General features: G+C 39.4%; 4 protein-coding genes across 5 annotated transcripts in view; 2 read left to right on the top strand and 2 right to left on the bottom strand.

The window, feature by feature from the left end:
- Nucleotides 1-9,435: 9,435 nt before the first annotated feature.
- On the bottom strand, nt 9,436-13,810 carry LOC126752283 (signal transducing adapter molecule 1). Of its 2 annotated transcripts, XM_050462983.1 has the most exons (7): nt 13,368-13,810; nt 12,135-12,412; nt 11,741-12,058; nt 10,633-11,674; nt 10,316-10,558; nt 9,985-10,250; nt 9,436-9,924 (listed from the first exon to the last, which is right to left on the bottom strand). In XM_050462983.1, exons 1-7 carry the CDS (start codon nt 13,408-13,410, stop codon nt 9,916-9,918), a joined length of 2,199 nt encoding a protein of 732 aa, XP_050318940.1. In that variant the 5' UTR covers nt 13,411-13,810; the 3' UTR covers nt 9,436-9,915. The 2 variants fall into 2 exon arrangements, with proteins under 2 accessions (XP_050318940.1, XP_050318939.1); XM_050462982.1 differs by having other exon boundaries at nt 9,436-10,250.
- A 316-nt stretch (nt 13,811-14,126) lies between these two features.
- LOC126753951 (palmitoyltransferase ZDHHC3) lies at nt 14,127-16,371 on the top strand. The gene is made up of 4 exons (XM_050465736.1): nt 14,127-14,538; nt 14,599-14,772; nt 14,846-15,103; nt 15,165-16,371. The coding sequence occupies exons 1-4, from the start codon at nt 14,423-14,425 to the stop codon at nt 15,442-15,444; spliced, it is 828 nt and encodes a 275-aa protein (XP_050321693.1). The 5' UTR covers nt 14,127-14,422; the 3' UTR covers nt 15,445-16,371.
- A 1,516-nt stretch (nt 16,372-17,887) lies between these two features.
- Nucleotides 17,888-23,566, top strand: part of LOC126753950 (tRNA-dihydrouridine(16/17) synthase [NAD(P)(+)]-like) — a 69,065-nt gene continuing 63,386 nt past the window's right edge. The window contains exon 1 of the mRNA XM_050465734.1: nt 17,888-18,060. The gene's annotated coding sequence lies outside the window, so the exon portion shown is untranslated. The remainder of the gene's footprint in view (nt 18,061-23,566) is intronic.
- LOC126753949 (uncharacterized) lies at nt 18,086-22,013 on the bottom strand. The gene is made up of 8 exons (XM_050465733.1): nt 21,673-22,013; nt 21,494-21,607; nt 20,732-20,860; nt 20,165-20,665; nt 19,687-20,106; nt 19,292-19,471; nt 19,025-19,229; nt 18,086-18,960 (listed from the first exon to the last, which is right to left on the bottom strand). Exons 1-8 carry the CDS (start codon nt 21,862-21,864, stop codon nt 18,716-18,718), a joined length of 1,986 nt encoding a protein of 661 aa, XP_050321690.1. The 5' UTR covers nt 21,865-22,013; the 3' UTR covers nt 18,086-18,715.

The following is a 23,566-nucleotide window of genomic DNA, read 5'->3' on the forward strand; positions in this document are numbered from 1 at the left end:
AGAGTCAGATATAGGGTTATATATACCAAAGTGATCAGGGCGACGAGTAGAGTCGATATCCGGATGTCTGTCTGTCCGTCCGTCCGTCTGTCCGTCCAAGCAAGCTGTAACTTGAGTAAAAATTGAGATATCATGATGAAACTTGGTACACGTATTCCTTGGCTCCATAAGAAGGTTAAGCTCGAAGATGGGCAAAATCGGCCCACTGCCACGCCCACAAAATGGCGGAAACCGAAAACCTATAAACTGTCATAACTAAGCCATAAATAAAGATATTAAAGTGAAATTTGGCACAAGGGATCGCATTAGGGAGGGGCATATTTGGACGCAATTGTTTTGGAAAAGTGGGCGTGGCCCCGCCCCCTACTATTTTTTTTGTACATATCTCGGAAACTACTATAGCTATGTCAACCAAAGTCTACAGAGTCGTTTTCTTCAGGTATTTCCATATACATTTCAAAAATGGAAGAAATCGGATAATAACCACGCCCACCTCCCATACAAAGGTTATGTTCAAAATCACTAAAAGTGCGTTAACCGACTAACAAAAAACGTCAGAAACACTAAATTTTACGGAAGAAGTGGCAAAAGGAAGCTGCAGAGATTTTAAAAATCGAAAATGGGAGTGGCGCCGCCCACTTATATTTCTCAGGAGCTACTAGACCGATTTCAATGAAATTCGGTATATAATATTTTCTTATCACCCCGATGACATGTACGAAATATGGGTGAAATCAGTTCACAACCACGCCTTCTTCCAATATCTGATGCCTTCTCTGTATAATATATATACATTAGGAAAAAATGATGATAGCGGAATAAAACTTTACAAAAATACGGTATTTGAAAAATATATAAATGATTATAAAATGTTCGGTGACACCCGAACTTAGCCCTTCCTTACTTGTTTTTTATTTGAATTGAATTTTTGACTCATGCTCAGCTCTTGACCGATGCTACGGCTGCTACTATGCCGGTCTCTTTCGACCAATTCAGCGATTTTATCGCAATTTTCGACGACAGGCCTTCCGGAGCGTGGCGCGTCTTCGACCACCTCTACACCAGAACGAAAACGTTGAAACCATCGTCGTGCGGTGGAAATGGAAACTGTATCGGGTCCATAAACTGCACAAATTTTATTGGCGGCTTGAGATGCATTTTTGCCTTTATCGTAGTAGTACTGTAAAATATGCCGTATTTTCTCTTTATTTTGCTCCACGTTTGCGACGCTATAACTCACGAACGACTTAAAAGAAACGACAATCAATCAAACACGTTTTAGCGCGTGAAATGAGCTTTCCAGAAAGGTATATCACCCAATGCGACGAATAAAACTAGAACTACGCGCTTTCAGCGCCAACTATATTATATTTTTTATATTAATATATTACTGGTCTTGCTAATTTACTCACTGCATTCTTGTTTTGTTCGGTAAATGCGGTTCAATTTCTCCAAAACGAACAGACTACCTCTTCACAATTTTTTCATTCAAAATATCGAAAAAACTGATCGTCTGTTTCTGGGTCGTAAGTCTTGATCCAAGACTCCTTCCTTTTTTGACGTGTTGTTCATCAGTTGATGTTGATGGCCGTCGTGGACGTGGTTCGTCGTCAACGCGTTCTCGACCCTCTTCGAATAATTTGTATCAATCAAAATCACTAGCTCGCAACAAACAATTGTCACGGAAGGCCTTTTCCAACAATCTGAACGTTTCGGCACCAGAAATTTTACTCCGCCCACAAAATTCAATGGAACTTCTTTGTTGAATAATTTCACTCATCGTAAGAATTGCCGAATGCACTTTATGAAGAATTTACAAATTTTCATAGGCCTTGAAAACCTATTTGATATTAAACAAGCCTTTCTATTCCAAATCCCATTTCAGCTACCTGTAATTTATTTCAGTCCCCACAAACTCTTCTCTATACCATAAAGCTTAAACACTCCATAAATTTCTGAAAATTTTTCATTTTTTTTTGAGTCGCGTGTTTTTAAATGTGTTTTCAAAAGGGTTAACCTGATTGCGTGCACAGTATTCTTATTATTCATATTTCTATTGTATTAAAATTGAAAAATACATGTTTTTGAAGGGAAATTTTATCACTTGCCACACCTCATTTGGTGCAGTTGCTATAAAATTTCATGACTGACAGCATTACATTAAAGTTCACTTTCATCACTCATCAGATATTGCATATAAATATGTTTTTGTATCTATAAAAGCGATAGTTTTTTATTAAAATTGAATGTTTTACAGTCAGCTCCAGTAATATGCAACCATTGGACTTATACAATATGCATTACTCTTATATACAGTTCGTTTATTTAGAAGTCATTTCATAGTGAATCAATCGAGGCTGTTTTGGTCTTTTCATTGGGTGGGTTTTTTTACCTGGCAGATCCCAAAACCAGCGCACAACCTTGGGGAGCTATGAATCGCCTTCTCACTTTAGTTCGGCTACCCAGAAACCCAGAGAATTCTTGGTCTAAGACCGGAAGTCGTGAGCTGCTTGAGCCATATGTAAAAGAATTATTTCTGGCCACTCCTAAGCGAATGGCGTTCAAAGAACTTTTTTCACTCCAACCTTCCAAATATATCTACAAACGTATAAGTTAAAGTAAAGAAGTTATTTAGAAGAAGAACTAGAATATACGAATAACAGTCTATTGAAGTCTATTAAACAAAAATCGCAATGTTGCGGTCGGCCTCAACACATACGGGGTGGGTTAGATACCGAGAGTTGAAAAGAGAAGCGAGACGCATATGCAGACAAAACAAGTAGCAGGCCAAAATGCGTAAGTATGAGAGCTTGAGAATTTGTCGGACAATGGTAATCCACGAAAAGATGCGGCGACTATTGGAAGATTTCAAAACCTGAGCTTACTCTTGCAGGACCCCCAGAGGTGATCTAGCGGCCGATGTTCAGAGCATACTGAAGTTATCGAAGGAACACTTCTTGAGTCTGCTGAACGGCAGTGAAAGTGTAACATTTGGAAATGGCGAACCCGACTCCCAAATCGATGCCGATGGAATAGATGTTCCATTGCCCGACTATGATTAAATTCGAATAGCAAATTCTTGAAGAACAATAAAGTGGTAGAGAGCGCTGGATTGCTATCCAAATACGGCGGCAAAGAACTGGCAAGGTACATGCATCATTGGATTGGATTGGAACCTAAGTTCTCTCTGCCCAATCCACAAAAAGGTGGACCTCACATTCTGCGACAATTAGCATGGGATAGGCCTCCCCAAAATCGCATATAAGGTCTTATCTAGCGCTTGTAAGAAAGACTGAAGCCCACCGTTAGCAAACTGATTGGACCTTATCAGTGTTGCTTTCTTTTTCTTTACTGACGTAGGCATTATAGCCGAGTTAACAACAGCGCGCCAGTGGTTTGTTTTTTCCGCAACGTGGCGCCAATTGGAAATACCAAGCGAAGCCAGGTCCTTCTCCATCCGGTTTTCCAACGAAGTGAGGTCTTCCTCCTTCCGTTGGCGGAATTGCGTCGAACACTTTCAGAGCTAGAGTATTTTCATTCATACGTACGACATAACTTAGCCACCGCAGCCATTGTCTCTTAATTCGCTGCGGACGATGACAACATCTGATGAGTCGGCGTTATGGTTTTCGAGAGAAAGGTTCTGCGGAAGATTTCTGGTCGACGAATATCGCATTCGATGGAACGATGAGCTGCATTAGATATAGGACGACATTGGCTGAACTATGTCAATGTCGTCCGAATGAATGAAAATGCTGTAGCTCTGAAAGTATTCGACGCAGTACCCGTCGAAGGAAGCTGAAGAAGACCTCTACACTATTGAAGAGAGCAGCTGGAGAATAACCTGGCTGCACTTGGTATCTCAAATTGCTAATGAGTCGATGCAATTCCTGTCCGGAAACATGGATCCGAGGGCCTTAATCCGCAGCCATTGTCAGTCGATCAATTTCCGCTGCGGACGATCGAGAACATTAGTGCAAGAAGATCGGCGTTATATAAATGTTTTAACTTGAGTGGCCAGTATAAATAAAATGGACCAAGAGCCTTCCTGCGGAAGATTTTTGAACTGGTCGATTAGAATATCGCATGCCATGGAACGATGAACTCTTCTTTGGGATAGCTCCTTTAGGATGACATTGACATAGGGTTCAGGAACCATTTTGGTGGAGGACCGGCTATTCCTGTGACCTGGCACCCAAATTAGGTCATGTGGTCTTTCCGAATGGATGAAAATCCTGCACTAGCAGCTTGATCTGAAAGTATTCGACGCAGTACCCGTCGAAGGAAGCTGAAGAAGACCTATACACTATTGAAGAGAACAGCTGGAGAATAACCTCCGCATTTTTGCAGCTTCGGTATCTCAAAGTGGCCCCAAAGTTCAAGAAATCCTGTTCCGATTGTCCAAACTTCTTAGCTAACCGTTTTGGTATTGTCCTTCGGGACAATATTGCCGCTAATCCATTTAGAATCAGTTAAATATTTGCAGCAGGATACAAGGCTCCGATGAAAGTGGCGGTGTGAGTGCCATACGAGTTAACGAAAATCTCATGGATACAACTTCTGAGAATCGCTGCGGAATCAAAAAAAAAGTGGTTCCATTTCTAAAGCTTATGATTACTGGTGATGGTTCACTGTTTTAAGGAAAACGGCCGTACTCAGGTCGGTGTGAGCCGGCTTAAACGGGTCAGAAAGATGTTTGGTGGGTTTGGCATGGAATCATCTACTACGAGCTGCTCCCCAGCAGAAAAATTCTTGATTCGGGAGCTTGATTGAGAAATTCTTATGACTCCATCTTATAGTTCGGATCTGGAATCAAGTGATTGTTACATATTTCTATCTGTAATGAATAGTATTCTTGGATACTGTTAAATCGTAGGAAATAATTGTGCAGAGGTGCTGGAAGGCTTTAAGCTCAGGATTCCACTTCAAGACTTAACTTAAGAAGGACATGAAGTACACTTAATGTATCAAGTACAATCAACTGTACATTCAGATGACATCCAAAAAAACTTTCCATTATGGCAGTGTTGCAGTTGCAGTTATCAAGCGGAAAATTCAAAAAAGTAGCAAAGCCATCTGGCTTTTAAAAACAGAACCACTTCAGTGGAATCCAATAAGACTAACTGCATTTAATGAGAGTCCACTGTTTAAAGCAAAATAAGAACTAAAGCCCATACAACAACAACAATAGCGAACTTCTTTGTCGCACAGCAATATTCAAATTCGAAACAGCGCCTTTTTTAACTGCTTCGCACGCAATTTCACCTAAAGCTTCTCGAATGCACAAACACTTTTCGCCGTTTATATTTGTTATTGTTGTTAGAGTATGTTTCAGCAGCAAACACCGTTATGGTTGTGCTGCGGGCCGCCTTATAACCATGCAAATGTGGCCAACCATATCAGCGGAAATGGAAATGGACGTGACACTGACACGCCAGCCACGCTGACGCTACTTCGACTGTGTGATTTGAGCCGCCTGCTATCCGCGGCTGATAATGTCATTGTCGTTTTTCGTTTATTTTTCTTTTTGTGGCGTTTTTGTGTTTCACGCAATGTGGCAGCGTTGTTGCTGCACTTGTTACTGCCGCTGTTGTTTCGCACGCATCATTCGGTTTTATTGTAAGCGAAGTAGCCGCGCAAACAAAGGCCATGCGGAAAAATTTGCAACAAATAACTGGAAAATCACAACAACAAACAGCATAAAAATGGAATTTTACAAAACCCATATGCCGCTGGCTGCTTACTGCCTGCTGCCGGCTGTCCGTGTAGTTGAATGCGCGCCCAACGCGAAAATCATCAAAATTAATGATCGCTCGCTGGCGCGTAGAAAGCACAAGGGCGCGTCGGCACTCCAACAAACAATTGGAGAGGCGGACGGCCAACCCCCTGTAATGTCGAGTTAGGGATTTATGATGGATAAGAAATGGTTTTGCCGTCTTGGCTGCCATTTAAAGGGCAGATAAGGATGTGGTTTTCGTGTTTTGGTGTCGCTGCAATCAGTTTTGGTGTTTTTGATATTCCAAAAAAAAAAATCTCAGAAAAAAAGACAAAAAAAGGATAATCCAACGATTTGGTGTAAATTGCAATTGGCAAGGCATTAAAATGCGGCACACAGATGTTCTGCTGTTAGGTACTGGGTTGTGAGAGGAAGAAGTACCAGAGCCTGCCTGGCTTTGCAGGAACGGTTTACACGGTTTAGTATTTTTAGTGTTGTTTTATGACTGTTATTTAAGAATCCATAAAATAAATACATTTTTGCGTGTAAAATTTGGGATTATATCTTTTGTTTAATCGCACTAATTGTTATTGTAGTCTTCTAATTACTTTAATCTTCTTCTTATAATATTTGATCGACTTCACCATCTGTTCTAATCTGACAGATTTGGAAGAAAAAAACAATTTATTCTTCTGCTTTAATCGCGTAGACACCGCTTACGCGGTTATAGCAGAGTTAACAACGGCGCGCAATTGTTTCTTCTTTTAGGTCCTTCTCCACCTGATCTCCCCAACGAGTGGAGGTCTTCCTCTTCCTCTGCATCCCCCGGCGTGTACTGCCTCGAATACTTTCAGAGCTGGAGCGTTCTCGTCCATTCGGACGACATGACCTAGGCAGCGCAGCCGCTGTCTCTTAATTCGCTGAACTACATATGTCAAAGTCGTCGTATATCTCGTAGAGCTCATCATTCCATCGATTGCGGTATTCGCCGTTGCTAATGCACAAAGGATAATAAATCTTCCGCAGAACCTATCTCTCGAAAACTCGTAACGTCGACTCATCACATGTTATTATCGTCCACGCCTCCGCACCATATAGCAGGGCGGATATGATGAATGACTTCTAGTATTTGATCTTTGTTCGTCGAGACAAGACTTTACATCTCAACTGCCTGTTGGCAAGAGCTCTTCTGCGTTGGATTTCGAGTCTGACGTTTTTGTTACATAGTGTTAATGCTGGTTCCAAGATGAACGAAATTATCAACGACTTCAAAGTTGTGACGGTCAAAAGGGACTCGGGATCCAAGTCGCGAGTGCGACCACTGTTTGTTTGACGACGGGAGGTAGTTCGTTTTGCCCTCATTCACCACCAGACCCATTTTCTTCGCTTCTTTATACAGTCTGGAGAAAGCAGAACTAACGGCGCGGTTGTTGAGGCAGATGATATCAATATCATCGGACGCCAGCAGCTGTACACTCTTGTAGAAGATGGTATCTTCTCTATTCAGCTGTGCAGTTCGAATTATTGTATCCAATAGTAGATCGAAGAAGTCGCACGATAGAGAGTCTCCTTGTCTGAAACCTCGTTTGGTATCGAACGGCTCGGAGAAGCCCTTCCCGATCCTTACGGACGTTTTGTTATTGCTCAATGACACAGTCGTATTAGTATACCAAACTGGATATATACCAAATTCGGACATAGCGGCATAAAGACAGCTCCTTTTCGTACTGTCAAAAGCAGCTTTGAAATCGACGAAGAGGTGATGTTTATCTATTTTCTTTTCACCAGTCTTTTCCAAGATTTGGCGCATGGTGAATATCTGGACAGTTGTTGATTTTAAAGGTCTAAAGCCACACTGATAAGTTTCACACATTTTGTTGATGATGGCTTTAATCTTTCACATAATACGCTCGATAGAACCTCATATGCGATGTTTAGGAGACTTATCCCACGGTAGTTGGCGCAGATTTTGGGGTCTCCCATTTTGTGGATAGGGCAGACCACACTTAAATTCCAGTCGTCGGGCATGCTTTCATTCGATCATATCTTGCAAAGAAGCTGATGCATGCTATTTATCAGTTCTTCGCCGTCGTATTTGAATAGCTCAGCCGGTAATCAATCGGCCCCTGCCGCTTGGTTGCTCTTCAGGCGGGTAATTGCTATTCGAACTCCTTCATGATCGGGCTATGGAACGTCCGCTCCATCGTCATCGATTGGAGTATCGGGTACACCATCCCCTAATGTTATGCTTTCACTGCCATTCAGCAGGTTGGAGATTCTCCAATGGAGAAGTGTTCCCTCACCCACTGTGGGTTCTACAAGAGTATGCTCCGGTCTTGAAACCTTCTGTTAGTCGCCGCATCTTTTCATAGCATTATTGAGCATTACCCCTATGGGCCAACTTCTAAAGCTGTTCATACATTTTGGCCCCTTTCTTTTTTGTTTCCATATGCGTCTCTCTCTTTTCATAAGGCTGATAAGGAGCGTAATGAACTCCTCTGCAGGCAGTTCCTGCTGGGATACTTTTGCAGAATCACCCCTGCGGTCACCTGCTTGGAGCGGAACCGCCTCCTAGGAACATTAAGAGGTAATTCCTCAATTACATCGACGACAATTGACAGTACGCCGACCATACATCAACAACGAGTCATCAACACCTTCACCGACTCCCTTCCAGTGAATGACGTACTTGGAGTTAAACCAGCACCCATCGCAGACGAAGAGCCCGATTTGACGCGAGAAACGAGAGTGACCCTTGCGCAGCTTCGTTCTGGATACTGTAACAAGTTAAATAGATAAGTAGGAGTAGCCAGAATGAACCCCGACATATTTAATATAAGCCCTGCGCGCAGTGAGTCTCTGCATGGCACTGGCCACATCTTTGCATGTCCCATTAACCCTACTCATCTGACACTCCTCTCACTTTGGTCCGACCCCGTCGAAACGCACGTTTCTTGGGCCTTCCGTTAGATGACGTCGTCGACAAAAACATTTTTTCTGGTCCACCCTAATACGTATAATGTTTGCGGTAAATTTCAAGCGTATAAATACATTTCAGTAGTTGTGGTCAGTTGCCCATAGAAGAACTATGTCTATATGTACATATGTATGTATGTATGTATGTATGTATATAAGTTTAAACAGTTTAGAATGCAAGCGACACAGATTGAAATAAAGATTAATTCAGTTGAAGTATAGAACTAAGCAAGGAAGCTCGGTTTTTTTTATTTTTCACTCCGTAGCGACAAGTATATATGTATGTATGTAGGTAAGGATTACAAAAAAGGTTTTGTTCTCCCACCTCGCACGCGCGCAGCCAAAATTATATACACGCTAACATTACCTTCTGGGCGCTACAAACTGCAGGGCATAAAAACGAGTAGAATTTATCTCTTTTTAATAATTATGTATTTCATTTTCCATTAGTGTTATCGTAAATCGCTTATATAATACGTAGTAATAGTACTGTTATAATTTTTAAATAATATTGATTTCTCATACAAATATTCTTTTACATTTTTTGTTTTGCTTCAGCATACACAAACAAAACATGGTGCTACATATACATAAATATAAGTATATATATATAAAGTATTATAGTTTATTTTGTTGTGTGGTAAACATACATACACAAATCCCGCTAGTATCAACACTGTTCAAACATTTCAAAAACCACTCAGCCACAAGGTATTTCGCGCACATCTTCAAGAGTCTGTATGTATGTGTGTATATGTATATGTAACTGTCTACTTCAACGTCTGTTCGCCAGCACAAGTAACCGGGTTTGGAAACAATACGTTCGGTTCGTCCAATATTTAAAACAACTTAATATTAATAGTAGCAATTAAAAGACGACGCCTTCATGCCCACAACGCGACTCAGAATAATACGGACATAAAGAGGAATATATAATAACAATAGCAAAATACATGTTCATGAATAGGTGGTGGCAGGCAAAATGCCGCATAATTACATTGCAAATACGCTTATTGGTAAAGCGAAAGCACATTGCTAGGCAATGCACCTGCTGTTTGTTTTTTTTTTTTTTTTTTTTGTTATATGAGAGCGCCAAACAGTTGCGAGCTGCTGCTGCTGCTGCTCGTTCTAGATGTTGTTGTTTTAATATATGTTTTGTAACAAAAAGTGAGACGAGTAGAAAAGTTATGACGACGCAGTTATTGTCGATGCCAACCAACGTCTTACCGTTGCTGCTGGTAAAGTGGAATGTTATGCTTTGGATCATTTTGTACAAGGAAATTCTGTGTTACCGGCTGATTAACGCCGCCTGCCAGCGAAATTGCAGCCATTTGATGTTGTAATTGACTGAATTGATCGCCGCCGTTTGTTGGATTATGCATGCCATGGCTGCTGGGCGGTAGCATGCCCGGTGCCATGCCCGTGGCAGATGTGGGTGGTGATGTCATAAACGCATTTGGTGGTGGCTGGGACGTTGGTAGCGTGCCGTAATGTTGCGGCAGCTGCTGTAGGTGGTGTGGAAATGACTGCTGCTGATGCAACTGATCGGGTGGTATAGCTATAAGATATTGGTATTATTATTACAAACATTTTTTTGTTTATCGCTGTAAAATAACTAGGTACCATTGACGCCATCGTTAATGCCGTTCGGATATTGTGGCATTGGTGGCAATGACTGCAACGGCTGTATATTGCCCAACTGCTGCAGCTGATTGACCGGATTGAAGACGCCGACAGTGGCGGCATTGGCAGCAGCCATGGTTGATTGCGGCATTTGTTGGTGTTCAGATGCTGGCGGTGCAGATGTGGCCGGCAACTGGGCAGCTGCACCCATGTAGGGTAACGATGACATAGACGGAGGCAGTGCTGCAGCGAAAACCAATAAATTTATTGAAATAATAAATCACGAACTATATATTATATATTTTTGGTATGCATACAATTCAAGCCGAGACTGCCGGAAACGTTGCCATTAAGCTGTGACGCGTTGACATGTCCATTTTGATACTGTTGGGGTATGGAGTAAGTGCCACCCGGTACTGGTGCAGCTGTAGACACCGCATTCTGATTTAGCGAGTTTTGCGTGTTGACTGGCGCCACATTGCCGGGCAACTGTGCTGGATTGCCGTAGGGCAGCGATTGCATGCCGTAGTTATGTGTCGGCATATGTGCTGCTTGCTGCATATGTGGTGGAAAATTAGCATTGCCCGGATAGCCAGCGGCACCGTACAACATTTGTGGATTCGGCACGCCCTGATAGCCTAAGCCGGGCATCGCGCCGCCCATTGGCGGCATGCCACCCAAATAACCGGAAGCAGCAGCCTGTGGGCCACGTGCCAGTGTCATGCGATCGTCGCGCATTAGTGAATGATAGAGATTGATGGCGTCCACCAAGTCGCTGGAGAGCTGCGTGAGTTGCGCATGCTTACGATCGACACGCTCGAGTTCGGTGTCGATCAGTGGACCCATCTGGTGTACTTCCTGTTCTAAACGCAACATTTCTTCGCTATCCTGCGATGGATCCTCGGGATTCGCCTCGTGTAACAGATGCAAGAGACGATCGATTTTCTCTTCATCGATTTCGATTCGTTGTTCAGCAACTGCCGCTGCGGCAGCTTCAGTCTTTAATTGCAATGCTTTGGCATCATCCTCAAATTGTACGCTCTTTTTCGTCTTATTTTGTTGATTGATATCCAAACGTTCCGGATCGACAGACAAATCGGCAGTTACGAAATTCGATGGGAATAGACCTTCGCCACGCTGATTATAGCCCTTCCACCAATTCGGATCCGAATCATCCAGCACGTGTATAATTTCGCCGGAAAAGAATGTCAACTCATTCTCTTCGGCTGCCTCGAAATCGTACAGAGCGCGTACTTTACGTGGCTCGGGCTGCGAATTTGTGGAGTTGTTTGAGGCGCCACCGGTTGACGTGATGCTCGCCAATGAACCAGAACCCGAAAATGAGGGATACAATGAGGACTACGAAATTAGAAAATGTTACATTTGTTTACAAATATAAATATATTTCATCGTTTTTGCACATACATAAGCCGAGGCAGCGTTCGTGCTTGCGCTGGCAGCGGCTCCAGCGTTACTGCTACTTTGTAGCTTGGGACTGTTCTTTGTCTCCTTCAAAGATAGTTCTATCGCCTTGGCAATGTCATCTTCCTCTTGTTGGCTGCTCACCACATTGGGATCCTTCAAAGCGGTCAATTTTGCTGCTGACTTTGGCGGCTTTTCGTTGAGATTGCTGAAGTCATAACCTTCTTGTCGCAATTTCATATAAAGCGAGGGTATTAAATTCAGTTCCGCATCACTCTTAAAATCGCCTTCAGCCCAGGTTTTAAGCACTTGACGCATTTTCTATGATATTAAATTAAAATTATATAATTGTTTGCATATATTTTCAATATTTTTGTAACGCTTATGCTTAACTTACCAGCGATATTTTCGGTTGCGCTTTCGATAACAGTCGCCTGAATTCATTTTCGAATTCACGTGAAGCGATTTCCAAATGAAATGGTTTACCGCAATTATTTACACAAGCATCTAACAGTGTTAGCGCCTGCATCACCACATGCGGGTCAGCATGGCCCATACGTTTCATTATTGCCTTCAGGCAATCTTTGGCGCTGCGTGGATTGGACGAGACTTTGTCGCATACATCCAGAATGAGCGACCAGTTCTCGTTAGTATTAGTTTCGCTTGTAGCTTTTTCTGAAACAAATAAGAAAACAATAAGATAAATAAATGTGAAATCGGTTTTGCAGAGGACGGTCTGTTGGCTATAAAAATCTTTCAACAATTTTGCTTGGCAGATAAGCGGCACATAAAAGACAGTACAAATAATGCGAGTTAAACTGAAGATAAGAACAGCTAACTGCAAGTGTAATCTCGATGACACATACATACATATTTAGTGTAAAAACATACCATTTTTTATTTTATTTCATACTACATACTATATTTTTATTCCCAAGCTTTGTGTACGTTTTCAATGTATGTATTTATGTATATATGTATATGAATGTACACAAATAAAAATAAATACTCGGTAATATAATTGGAACAACTAAAACCACACAATTTAAAATCCATTTATATTCAAATACGTAATTTGCAAAAGGTCTATGCTTAGCGCCATATGACTCACAATTTGCATTGTAATCAAATTTTGTAAAAACGCAAAATATAACTAAAATTAGGCGCTTTCCAGTGATTCAAAAAATTCTTGTATGAACTTTCGACAATATGGGTTGCTGAGATCTTCATACGCATTTTGCATTAACTCTTTCTTTGATTTTGGCATGTGCAATATTTTCAGTCAGTCAAAGACTTTTATTAACTCATTAAATCTCATCATAAACAATCAACAAGCTTCTAAAACCAGCTTACAGCAAATCATACGTATTAAGAGTATTGAACTCTGGTGGTAGTTCACTGTCGCTCCAATATAAAAGCATATACAAGTAGTTTATCGTTTCTTTATTGTCTGCCTAACTCCTAATATATGTTCTAAACACAAAGAAATCGCACCCTTGTGATCTGACTAAATTTTCTGCAGCAGTCAACGTCCTTTCGCAGGTGATTTTTTCTTTGTGATAACAACTTTGTCAATTACGTGTTCTTAAATTACAGACCCATCTTAATATTTGTAAAAAGTAAAACTCACCAATTTCCGCATCAAACGGTGTCGATTGCGTAAAAATTCCCATTTCACACAAATGCCCAGCTAAAGAGCTCAATCGACGAACTAATTAATAATTTTTGCACTGCGTATTAACGATCGTACACTTGTTTAAATGTTCCAAGCCTTTTGCAATCGATTTTCACTATCCTTTTGTTGTTTTTCCCCCTTCTTATTTTTATTTCGTGTTTCGGCCTTCTGCTGCACTTTTCAAGCAATCAATATGTTTTTTTCTATTACGTTGTCAAGAATTCTGCTTTCAATTGACCTTTACTTGTTTTTTTGCACTCCCAATTAATTTAATAATGTATTATTTAGTCTTTTTTCGGTCAACGAATACGTTTTCCTCACTAAACCGAAGAAATTTTTAATAAAAAATGACTAACGAAATTCGGTATTGCTGGGAATGTCATTCGTTTCTTGCTCTGCTTCCAGTGGATTGCACTTTTCTGTCAAATGACAGTGGTTGCCAGAGGCTTTCAGTGTAATTGTCTTATCGGTTAGCAAAAACTAATTAGGTACGAGCGAAAACAGCGGCTTTGAAGAAACTCTTAATTTGTTTACCAGCAAAATGAAAGGTATATCAAATAGACCTCAAATGGTACACTACACACATACCAAATATTTCCATAGTGTGTTCCACTTTTATTATTTTTCTCTCAGGTATTTATTGTTCTAAAAGAACAATTTCTTCACTGCCACCGCGTTCGCGTTACCAACTATAATTATTTGTTAAATGTCAGATGAAAACAAATTGCAAAAGCAAATTTTGTACAAGATATCGTAGTGATGTTCAACAAATATTCGACGTAAAATTTTTAAAAACAAGTATTACTAGGAAAGTACAAAGTTAGAATGTAGAAAAACCACAGTCCTTTAGTATGCAGTGACTTCAGAGTTGGTTGTAGCAAACTATTTTTTCGGGCAAAGACGTACTTAAATCGCAAACACCGTTTGCTTGAATAGTAAGAAAACTACAAGATTAAATTGAATTAAGAAAAGCAGCTGAGTAATCATTAGGTGGTGATAAAGGCACTACAATGACTTTTATACGTGATCCTTGCGGCATTGTGTGCCTAGTCATCACCTATGGCGCTGTTATTTATGCAGATTATGTGGTTCTGCGTTGGATTATATTGCAAACGATGGAGGCTAGGTATGTGATACAAAAATAATAATCAATCGTAAAAATATATATTTAATTTATATTGTACAGTATTTGGGCACCGGTACACGTAATACTATTTAATACAATCGTTTTCCTGTTGTGTATGTCTCACCTGAAAGCCGTGCTATCAGATCCTGGGCGCGTACCATTGCCGGCAAATCGCTTAGATTTTTCAGATCTTCATACAACTGGAAAAAACAACAATGGCGGTGGCAGTGAATGGTAGCTATAAACCAATAATATACACAACTTATTATTTGCTACACATATGTACATAATCACTTATATATTGTAGGACTGTTTGCACACGCTGCGAAACATATCGCCCGCCACGAGCCCATCATTGTCGCATATGCAAACGTTGTATACGACGCATGGATCATCATTGTCCATGGATTAATAACTGTGTTGGCGAACGAAATCAAAAATTTTTTCTACAGTTTTTATTCTATGTTGGCTTGCTATCCGTTTATTCCGTTGCATTGGTGGGCTACAGTTTTGTATACCCTTGCGACAACTGCAATATAACTACACTGGAGACACAAACAAGATTGTACGGCAGTTTTGTTTTTGCTAATATGAAACTGGTTACATATATTTCTACATACTTACAGGTTGCACAGTGTAATTCTCTTATTGGAATCTGCGCTTTTTGGTCTCTTTGTCTTGGCTATAATGGTCGACCAAATGCATGCTATATTGCATGATGAAACAGCCGTGGAGGCTGTGCAGTCGAAGGGTAAAGGCAATCAGCGTTCCAGTCGGCTTCAATTTCGTTTGTTTGCCGAAGTTTTTGGACGCGGCCATCCTGCTTGTTGGCTTTTGCCATGTACAAGTTTCAATTCGTCACCGCGTTACAATGACACGCCGCTATTAATGAGTTATGATGTTTAAGCAAAGCGAACTAAGGGAATTTTATGACTGCACTGCACAAGGTATATAAACAAGTGCAAAATTTTAAAATTTGAATTTACGTCAATTTTTAGTTAGAATATCCAGGTGCTTTTGTTGTCTAATTTTTAGTTATTGTTATATGTTTAATATAATTAAATAACTGTTTTATTTATAATTTAAATTATAATGTTTCGTGCGAAAAGCCGATTTTAAGGATAATATACTATTGTATGTCGTATTAAGTAGACATCTCAAATGGTAATATTTATTGTATTTTAATTTAAGATATGTATTGTAATTTAAACCTATGATTTACTCGTTTAGGTGATAAGCGCGTCGATTGTAAATTTACAAAAACAATCGCAAAAAAGCTAAGCGTAAATGAATATTGTAGTTATTAGCATAAACAGCAAAATGGTCTGCATGGAAAATCAAAACCAATACTTCTAACAATTGAATGATATACTTGGGTAAAGTGATTAGCATTTATTGGAAGAACTTTTTGTATGTATTTGAAAGGAGACAGTTGCATTTAAGAATTAAGGATCGTAAATATTGAAAAAAAAAATATTTTAGAGAAACATCTATCACAATATCTTCTAAAAAGTCGTAAAGTAGATCAAAGGAAACCCGAAAATAAATAGTATTTATTGAAAATATGCAAAGGCAACAGCGTTTGTAAAATATATTTATTTTAATGCACTTAAACAACTATCTGATGACTTAATTTTAAGATTTCTTAAAAATTTTACAGTAATATCTAATAACTAGAGTATATTATTTGAAAATGTTTATTTCTCAGGTTTTCAATATTCTCATGTACCAAATTTTTACATGTAAAGGATAAATCAGAATGGGTTATCAGATTGATACCGATGAGAAAAACGCAGATTATATTCGAACAAATAAAATTTATAAATATCTTTACATTTCTATGTACATACTACTATGATCAAGTTGAAAGGTGAATTTTGCTATATTTTTATCATCTATTTATTCTTGCAAATCCCTTTCATCTTCAAAGTAATCCCCTCCCGCTGCAATACACTTATGCCAACGAATTTTCCAGTCATCATAGCAACGGGAAAAAGCCTCCGTCCTGATGGCCATCAGAGCTTTCGTCGTTTCAGCTTTTATATTCTCAATTGAGTCAAAACGGTGTCCTCGGAGTTGTCTTTCGAGTTTGCTGAACAGCCAGAAGTCACACGGGGCCAAATCAGGCGAATACGGTGGCTGCGGAACGATATTTGTTGAATTTTTGGCGAAATGATCACGAATAACCAATGCAGTATGAGATGGTGCATTATCGTGGTGCAAAAACCAAGAGTTTTCGGTCCACAATTCCGGCCTCTTGAGGAAAATAGCTTCACGTAAACGGCGCATAACGCTCAAATAATATTCCCTGTTGACAGTTTGGCCTGGCGAAAGGAATTCATAATGCACCACACCACGATAATCAAAGAAAACTGTCAACATGACCTTGATTTTTGAGCGACTTTGTCGTGGTTTTTTCGGTTTCGGCTCGTCTTCAGCACGACATTCGCTCGATTGATCGGTTGTTTCGGGATCATAAGCGTAGATCCAAGTCTCATCTCCAGTTATGATGCGTTTCATTACGTTTTGATAGTCAGAAAGCATTGTTTCACAGATGTTAACACGACAGTCTTTTTCGAAAAAATTGAGTGTTTTTGGAACCAGTCGTGACTTCACATTTCTTAGGCCCAATTCGTCTTTCAAAATCGCCCGCACCGATCCAAATGATATGCCTAAACTATCAGCAATGTATCTTATAGTTAATCGACGATTTTCAAGCACCATTTCTTTGACTTGTTTGACGTGATGTTCATCAGTTGATGTTTTTGGCCGATTTGACACGACATTTTTCTCAACACTCTCACGACCGGCTTTGAACTCGTTATATAGTACCACTTGTAAACACTTTTAGAAGACAGAGTTTGATCCCCATAGGCATTTTGCAACATCCTCAACGTTTCTGAAGGCGAAATTTCATTCCGCAAACAAAATTTAATCGCACTTCTTTGTTCAATAAATTCAGACATAGTAAAAATCGAAGAATTCACTTTTAGAGCCTCACAAAACAACGCGTATATTAAATACTAACTAATATTTTGACGTGAAATTTAGCACAGATGTCACTAACAGTAGTACCAACTTAAAGAAATAAATTAAAAATTCACCCTTCAATTTAATCACACTTCACTTCATTCATTATATTAAAACACGGGTATTATGTACTCGATAACAAAATACTATTTATTTAAGAAGACCATTATTTATTTATTAGAAGATGCGTTATCTATAGATTTATTATATCAAAAACCTTTATTTATTTAATTTTTTTTCATTACTTTGTTATTCTCGCAAATAGATGAAATTGGTCGAAGAAACAAAATATCATAGTAGCTATAAATTGGACACCCACAAAAAGTTGGCAACTCTTCGGTTTTCGCTTTGATGTTTTTACGTTCGTTACTCGCACAATACGAAGAAAACAATAAAGAAGTCTGTCAAATCAGCATGCGCGCTATATGAAAAGTTGAATTGATAAATTGTGTCTGTTGTTTATTTTTGTGTCAATTATAAAATTACTTTGCGGTGAGTGAAATACAGTTTTAAACACACTCTTATTGTGAAACACATTAATTCTTCTGTATTTAAATTTGTTCCATAAACGGTTATGGTAGTGCCATCGTAATATGGTTAGCAAAAGTATTTGGTATTAGTTGCAGTGTTTAAATGCTTATGCCGTGATAAAAGCAAAGCAAATACCTTTTTATATTTAAGAAAGCAAGACAAAGTTGGGGAACGCTTAATAATTTTTTCAACTGCCAGCAAAACAATAAAGTTTCGGCAAACGCATACTTGTAAACTTAACAAGCCAGATTTATATCCATGCAAGAACTCTCAACGCGACTACATTCGCCAAAATTGGAAATTTTATGTTGCTACATCAAAAAACAATAACTGACATTATGTATACATAATACAGGACAGAACAGTAGGTTCTGTTTAATTGCAAGCATCACGAATTTCCATACGGACAGAAATTGTCAGCGTAACATGTTGCCACTACAGCAACAACAATAATTTATATTGAGCCTATCCACATACATAAACAAGCTGAAAGTCAAAGGCAACATTCAGTGCGTTTCCATTTACAAATACTTATATTACAAACAAATGGGTCTACATATCTGTTTGTTTAAAATTAATCAGTATTAAACAAATTTCCAATATCAAATTACTCCGTTTACCGTTTGTGACAGTACAAACAAAGCCGCATGTGTGGTGATGGACTTTCAGTGCAAGATTTCGGTTGCACAATGCCTCGCGGGTCACGTTCAGGTTTTAGCAAATGTTTCTGCAACGACCAAATTATATCACTGGCCAATGCGCTAATACACAGCTTAATGCTTGATTCGTAATTCAATTTGTTGGTGGCATAGCTAAGTATAGCTTTAGACATCTCACAAGTTAGGAAATTACGATTCAAATCTGTAAATAAAAAATAAATAAATAACGTCATATAATTTAAATAACGAGTAATTTAATAACTTACTAAGCAGCTCTGGCCGTACGTCCATTATTCTCTTCGAGAAATGATAATCAATTGCTGAAAACACACGTTTACCAACACCCACGATCAGCTCACGCTTGAATTTGATAATATAGTGTTCAATGAATATCAACTCGTTGCGGCACAAATTTGGTATGTTGCTAAACATATTATCTTCCGATTGTACTTTGATAGAAGCAAGTGAACCCTGAAAACATGGGTAGATTACAGCCCAGCCCAGATTTGAATGTTAATTTGATGCTACTTTACCACTGGCGTTGGCGTGCGGACATCCACCGGTTTTATATCCACCATTGGATGTATCGCATAACTGGATTCACCAATTGTTAATGGCAACCGGCTGAATGATACCATGGTTGGTCGTCGGCTGCCTGTAGCATTCTCGTCCTCTACTTGTTCACGTATAGAAGCAATAATTTGTGATGATCTCTTTAATTTTAAAATTCAAAACATTAATATGAAACAACAAAAAAAAACGTGTGCAAAATTTCCGATCGATATATAAAAAACTGAAAGACAAGTTTGCGTATATACAGACAGACGGACATGTCCAAATTACATAACTCAGCTCGTTGTCTGATCATTTATGGAAAATATATTGCATAGGTGTTACAAACTTCGTGTCAAATAAAAAAAATACTTACAAACAGCACAAAACGTTTTGCCTCATCAAAGAATTGATCCACACGTTCGCGCACATTTTTGCAAATTTTCGGGTCCTTACTCAAATCCTTGTCGAACTTCTTAATAATATGCGTTATGATGAACTTTGCCGCTTTGTATATCGGATCGTTAGCATCGAACGGCATAGCGGGTTGATCTTCCATATCAATAGCGGCATTCAAAGCTTCACAAAGCTTGAAATCTAACAATTTATCGACACTCTCATTTGGCGTATCACAGTAGGCCATACCGTTTTCCAGGTTTGGCTTCGGCTGTGTAATTGGTTTCGGTTTCTTTTTACGATGCTGATGTAATTTGCTTTGTTTTTTAATTTTACATGCACGCTCTTTTATTTCATTCTGAATATGCAGCCATTTCTCATCATATTTTTGACGATGATTCTGAACAACCAGTCATAAATAAATATAGTTTGTTTTTTTGTTTAATACTGATACGAACCTCGATAAACTGTTGCCGTTGTGCGGCGACTTTCTCCAGTAGCACCTTTATTTTATCCTGGTAAGCTATGCGCTCCTTCAAACGTTTCTCCCAAAAATGCGTTTGTATTATCTCGCTCTGACGCAGCCGTTCCTCCTGTAGATGCCGTAGATTCTTTTGTAAACGATCCTGTTTGAACTGAAAGACCTTCTTCAGCTTAATTAAATGCTTTCGCTGCAAATCGGCGGCGGCTTCCAAGTGCCGCTGCATTTTCATGTGATTCAACAGTTTTCGATACTCATGATAGGCCTTGCCCATTTCATCGGCGGCCGCCTTGCGTGCTATCTTGTCTTGCGTGCGTTGCCACATTTTCTGATAGCGCGTGGCTCGTATGTTCTCCAGCTTGCGCTTGCGTCCCTGTATTTCGGTGAAACTGTTTTGACGTGCGGCCAAATTGTGATGATCACGCGCCGTTATTGCTTCGGCATTGTTGATGAGCATACGATCGTGTTGCTCATTTTCCTGCAATGGATAAATTGTTTTTACTCTATTTTAATCTTTTTATTAGTGGCGTTCGGAAGAGCCCACCTGTCGATTTAATTCCTGCAATACGTAGTAAAGTCTCGTTTTGTGCAGCTGTTGACGGTATTCGTTGAAATCTTTTAAATTGCAAATCACATCGTTATTTTGCGTTATTTCGCCGTTTTCGCGTAATCGCTGTTGGAAACAAAAAACAAATATTCAATTATAACAAGAAAACACGTACGTCGGCTGCAAGAAAGCTATAAAACCCTTCACAAAGATCTTTATCTTGATTTTCATCGGATAGTTTGTATGGCAGATATATGCTAAAGTGGTCCGATCTGAATAATTTCTTTCGAAATTTTACCGTTGCTTAATGCACTCTAAATTTCGTGAAGATATTTCTTCAAATAAAAGAGTTTTTCATACCAGATCTTGATTCGATCGTTCAGTTTGTATGGCAGCTATATGTCGTAGTAGTCCAAACTGAGCACTTTCTTCATAGATTGTGGCGATGGCTTAGAAAATAATATCTGCCAAACTTCTTGAAGATATCTCGTGAAATTAAAAAGTTCTCCTTACAAGAGCTATATTCGGATCGTTCAATTTGTATGACAGTTATAAGATAGAGTGGTCCGATATCGTTGGTTTCAATAAATAAGCAGCTTCTTTACTAGTACAGAACGTGTGCGAAATTTCAGATCGATACCTTTAAAACTAAAGAACTAGTTCACATATGTATGTATATACAGGCAGACGGTCGGGGGACAGACAGACAGACATAGGCGCATGGCTAAAATGACTAGGCCTGTTCCATTCTCCGCATACCTTGAGATTGCGTTCGTTGGCGTAAAAAGTTTTCAAATTCGAATCGTGTAGCGGATTGTACTCCGGTAGGCTTTCCCGCACAGAGGGATCAAATTCTTGTTTCAAATGTTTAAACTGCATTGGAAATTATCACATTAGGTAATACTCTTAAAATAAACGTATTTCACTTTAGAATGTACCGATTGTCCAATTTTATTCTTCGAAAATATAACCTGATTCCCGGGACACTTCAGCATAGGCAATTTCGAATTTAATGGTATAAGCTCCCAGCCTGGTAAACTGTTGATCGGCAGGCCAGATTTGAATGTTAAATTTGGCACCTCGACCACATCCAATTTCGGCCGCCGTGATAATGAAAGTATATCAATCATTCTCGCTTTTTTCGTCTAATAGTTCATTAGCCTACATAAACCAAACTGAGTTCTGTTTTAGCGTGGACTGAAAGTTTCTATTTAATTGGAATTATAATTTTTGAGCAATTTTTTTACGGAGCCCTTTCTTAGCAGAAGCAAAATTTCGACTGAGAAAATTTTTCTTGTCTTCTCAAAATAAATGAAATATGTTTTTTCCATTTGAAAACGGTACATTTGTGAAAAATTATACAAGGTGGTATTAAAAAAATTGTTCTTCGATAAAATATATGTATGTTTATACATATGTATGTATGTAAATGTAGGTACATTTAAATTCTAATAATATGATACCTGTCCAAATAGATGGATCTTGAGTCTGCTTCTACAAATTGCTAATCAGTCGTTCTGGAGTTCTTGACAGTTTTCGCAGGAGACTTTGCTCATATTGAACAAGTGTTTCCTGCCAGTATAGAGCGCGACAAAGAAACGGAATTTGTCTTGGGGGAGGTTGATTATATCTCTTAACCTTGCTAGGCTGTAACCTCCCAATAGGAGCGACTCCTTTATGGTGTGGATTTCCACCGCAATGCATGGTTCTGGCCTCACTATACTGGAAGCCGCCGCAAAGTAGGCAAGTTCATCGGCCAGCTCATTTAGCGTTTTGACTTCATAAGCAGAGATCAATTTTAGTGCCGCTTGACTATCGCTGAGTATAACGATACGCTGGTTGCGATAGTTGCTTTGTAGATTGATTTCTGTACACTGGCTTATAGAAAAGATTTCTGCTTGAAAGATTCTCGAAAAACATTTCGAATGCCTTCCAATGTTTTCGCGTCGATATCGTACCACTTTTAGTGCTCCTGTAAAGTCCGTGGAATCACACCAATTTCGCGTTATTGCCGAGAGCAAATAAAATTTGTGACTCCCCGGCAGTCTCTAAGAATAGCCAATGGTGTGTCTTCCCCGGGTTAATGGTTACAATTTTTATTCAAGAAAAATCGATATGGACTTTTTTGCAATCGGCCGGTTATCATTTCACAAGCGAATAATAATTTCGTTACGCCGCAGCGGTATTGTTGGAAACTGTAAAGCTGATGAACTCACAAGAAAGGGTATCCTTACGGAAAGAGCAGGTTTCCCCCTGACTTCGTACGCTCGGGCGCTGGAATTATGGCCTCGAGCGAGCTTAGTAAGCGTTGGTCAGCAACCAGCACTTGTGAGGTTACGAAAGCCTTCCAGTCTCAGAGGCTAACGTAAAAGGCCCTTGAAACTACTAGCTCTTAGCAAGGTTTACATGGTTACAGTGATAGCTGTTCCAACTGCACACTGTGCCACTCACAGGGTAGGATTAAAGATTTTGAAGAACGCAACTTGTCAATGTTGCAGGGAAGAAGATGAGGAAATATTTAGAGATTTTTCTCTTTCTACGTACTCGTCGAATTGGCTGGAGTAGATATTACCGACTCAATAAATTTATGGCTGGCCGTAGGCGCTTTTTGTTCCGTACTTAGAAGTTCTGACCGTTACAACGGACAGGCGTTTCGAGCTGTCCATGTGGGATTATTTGTGGCTCGCTATTTAACTAACCTAACCTATTTGCTTCCGCAATAAAATCAGTATGTCAACTCTGGCAATAGAGGTTGGAATGCTTATTATGAAAGAAACAGCTGTGCTGTTAGTGTTGGAGAAACAATTCGAAGATCGAGCCAATATTGTCAAA

This window comes from Bactrocera neohumeralis, chromosome 3 (assembly GCF_024586455.1).
Source record: "Bactrocera neohumeralis isolate Rockhampton chromosome 3, APGP_CSIRO_Bneo_wtdbg2-racon-allhic-juicebox.fasta_v2, whole genome shotgun sequence".
Taxonomy (NCBI): Eukaryota; Metazoa; Arthropoda; class Insecta; order Diptera; family Tephritidae; genus Bactrocera; species Bactrocera neohumeralis.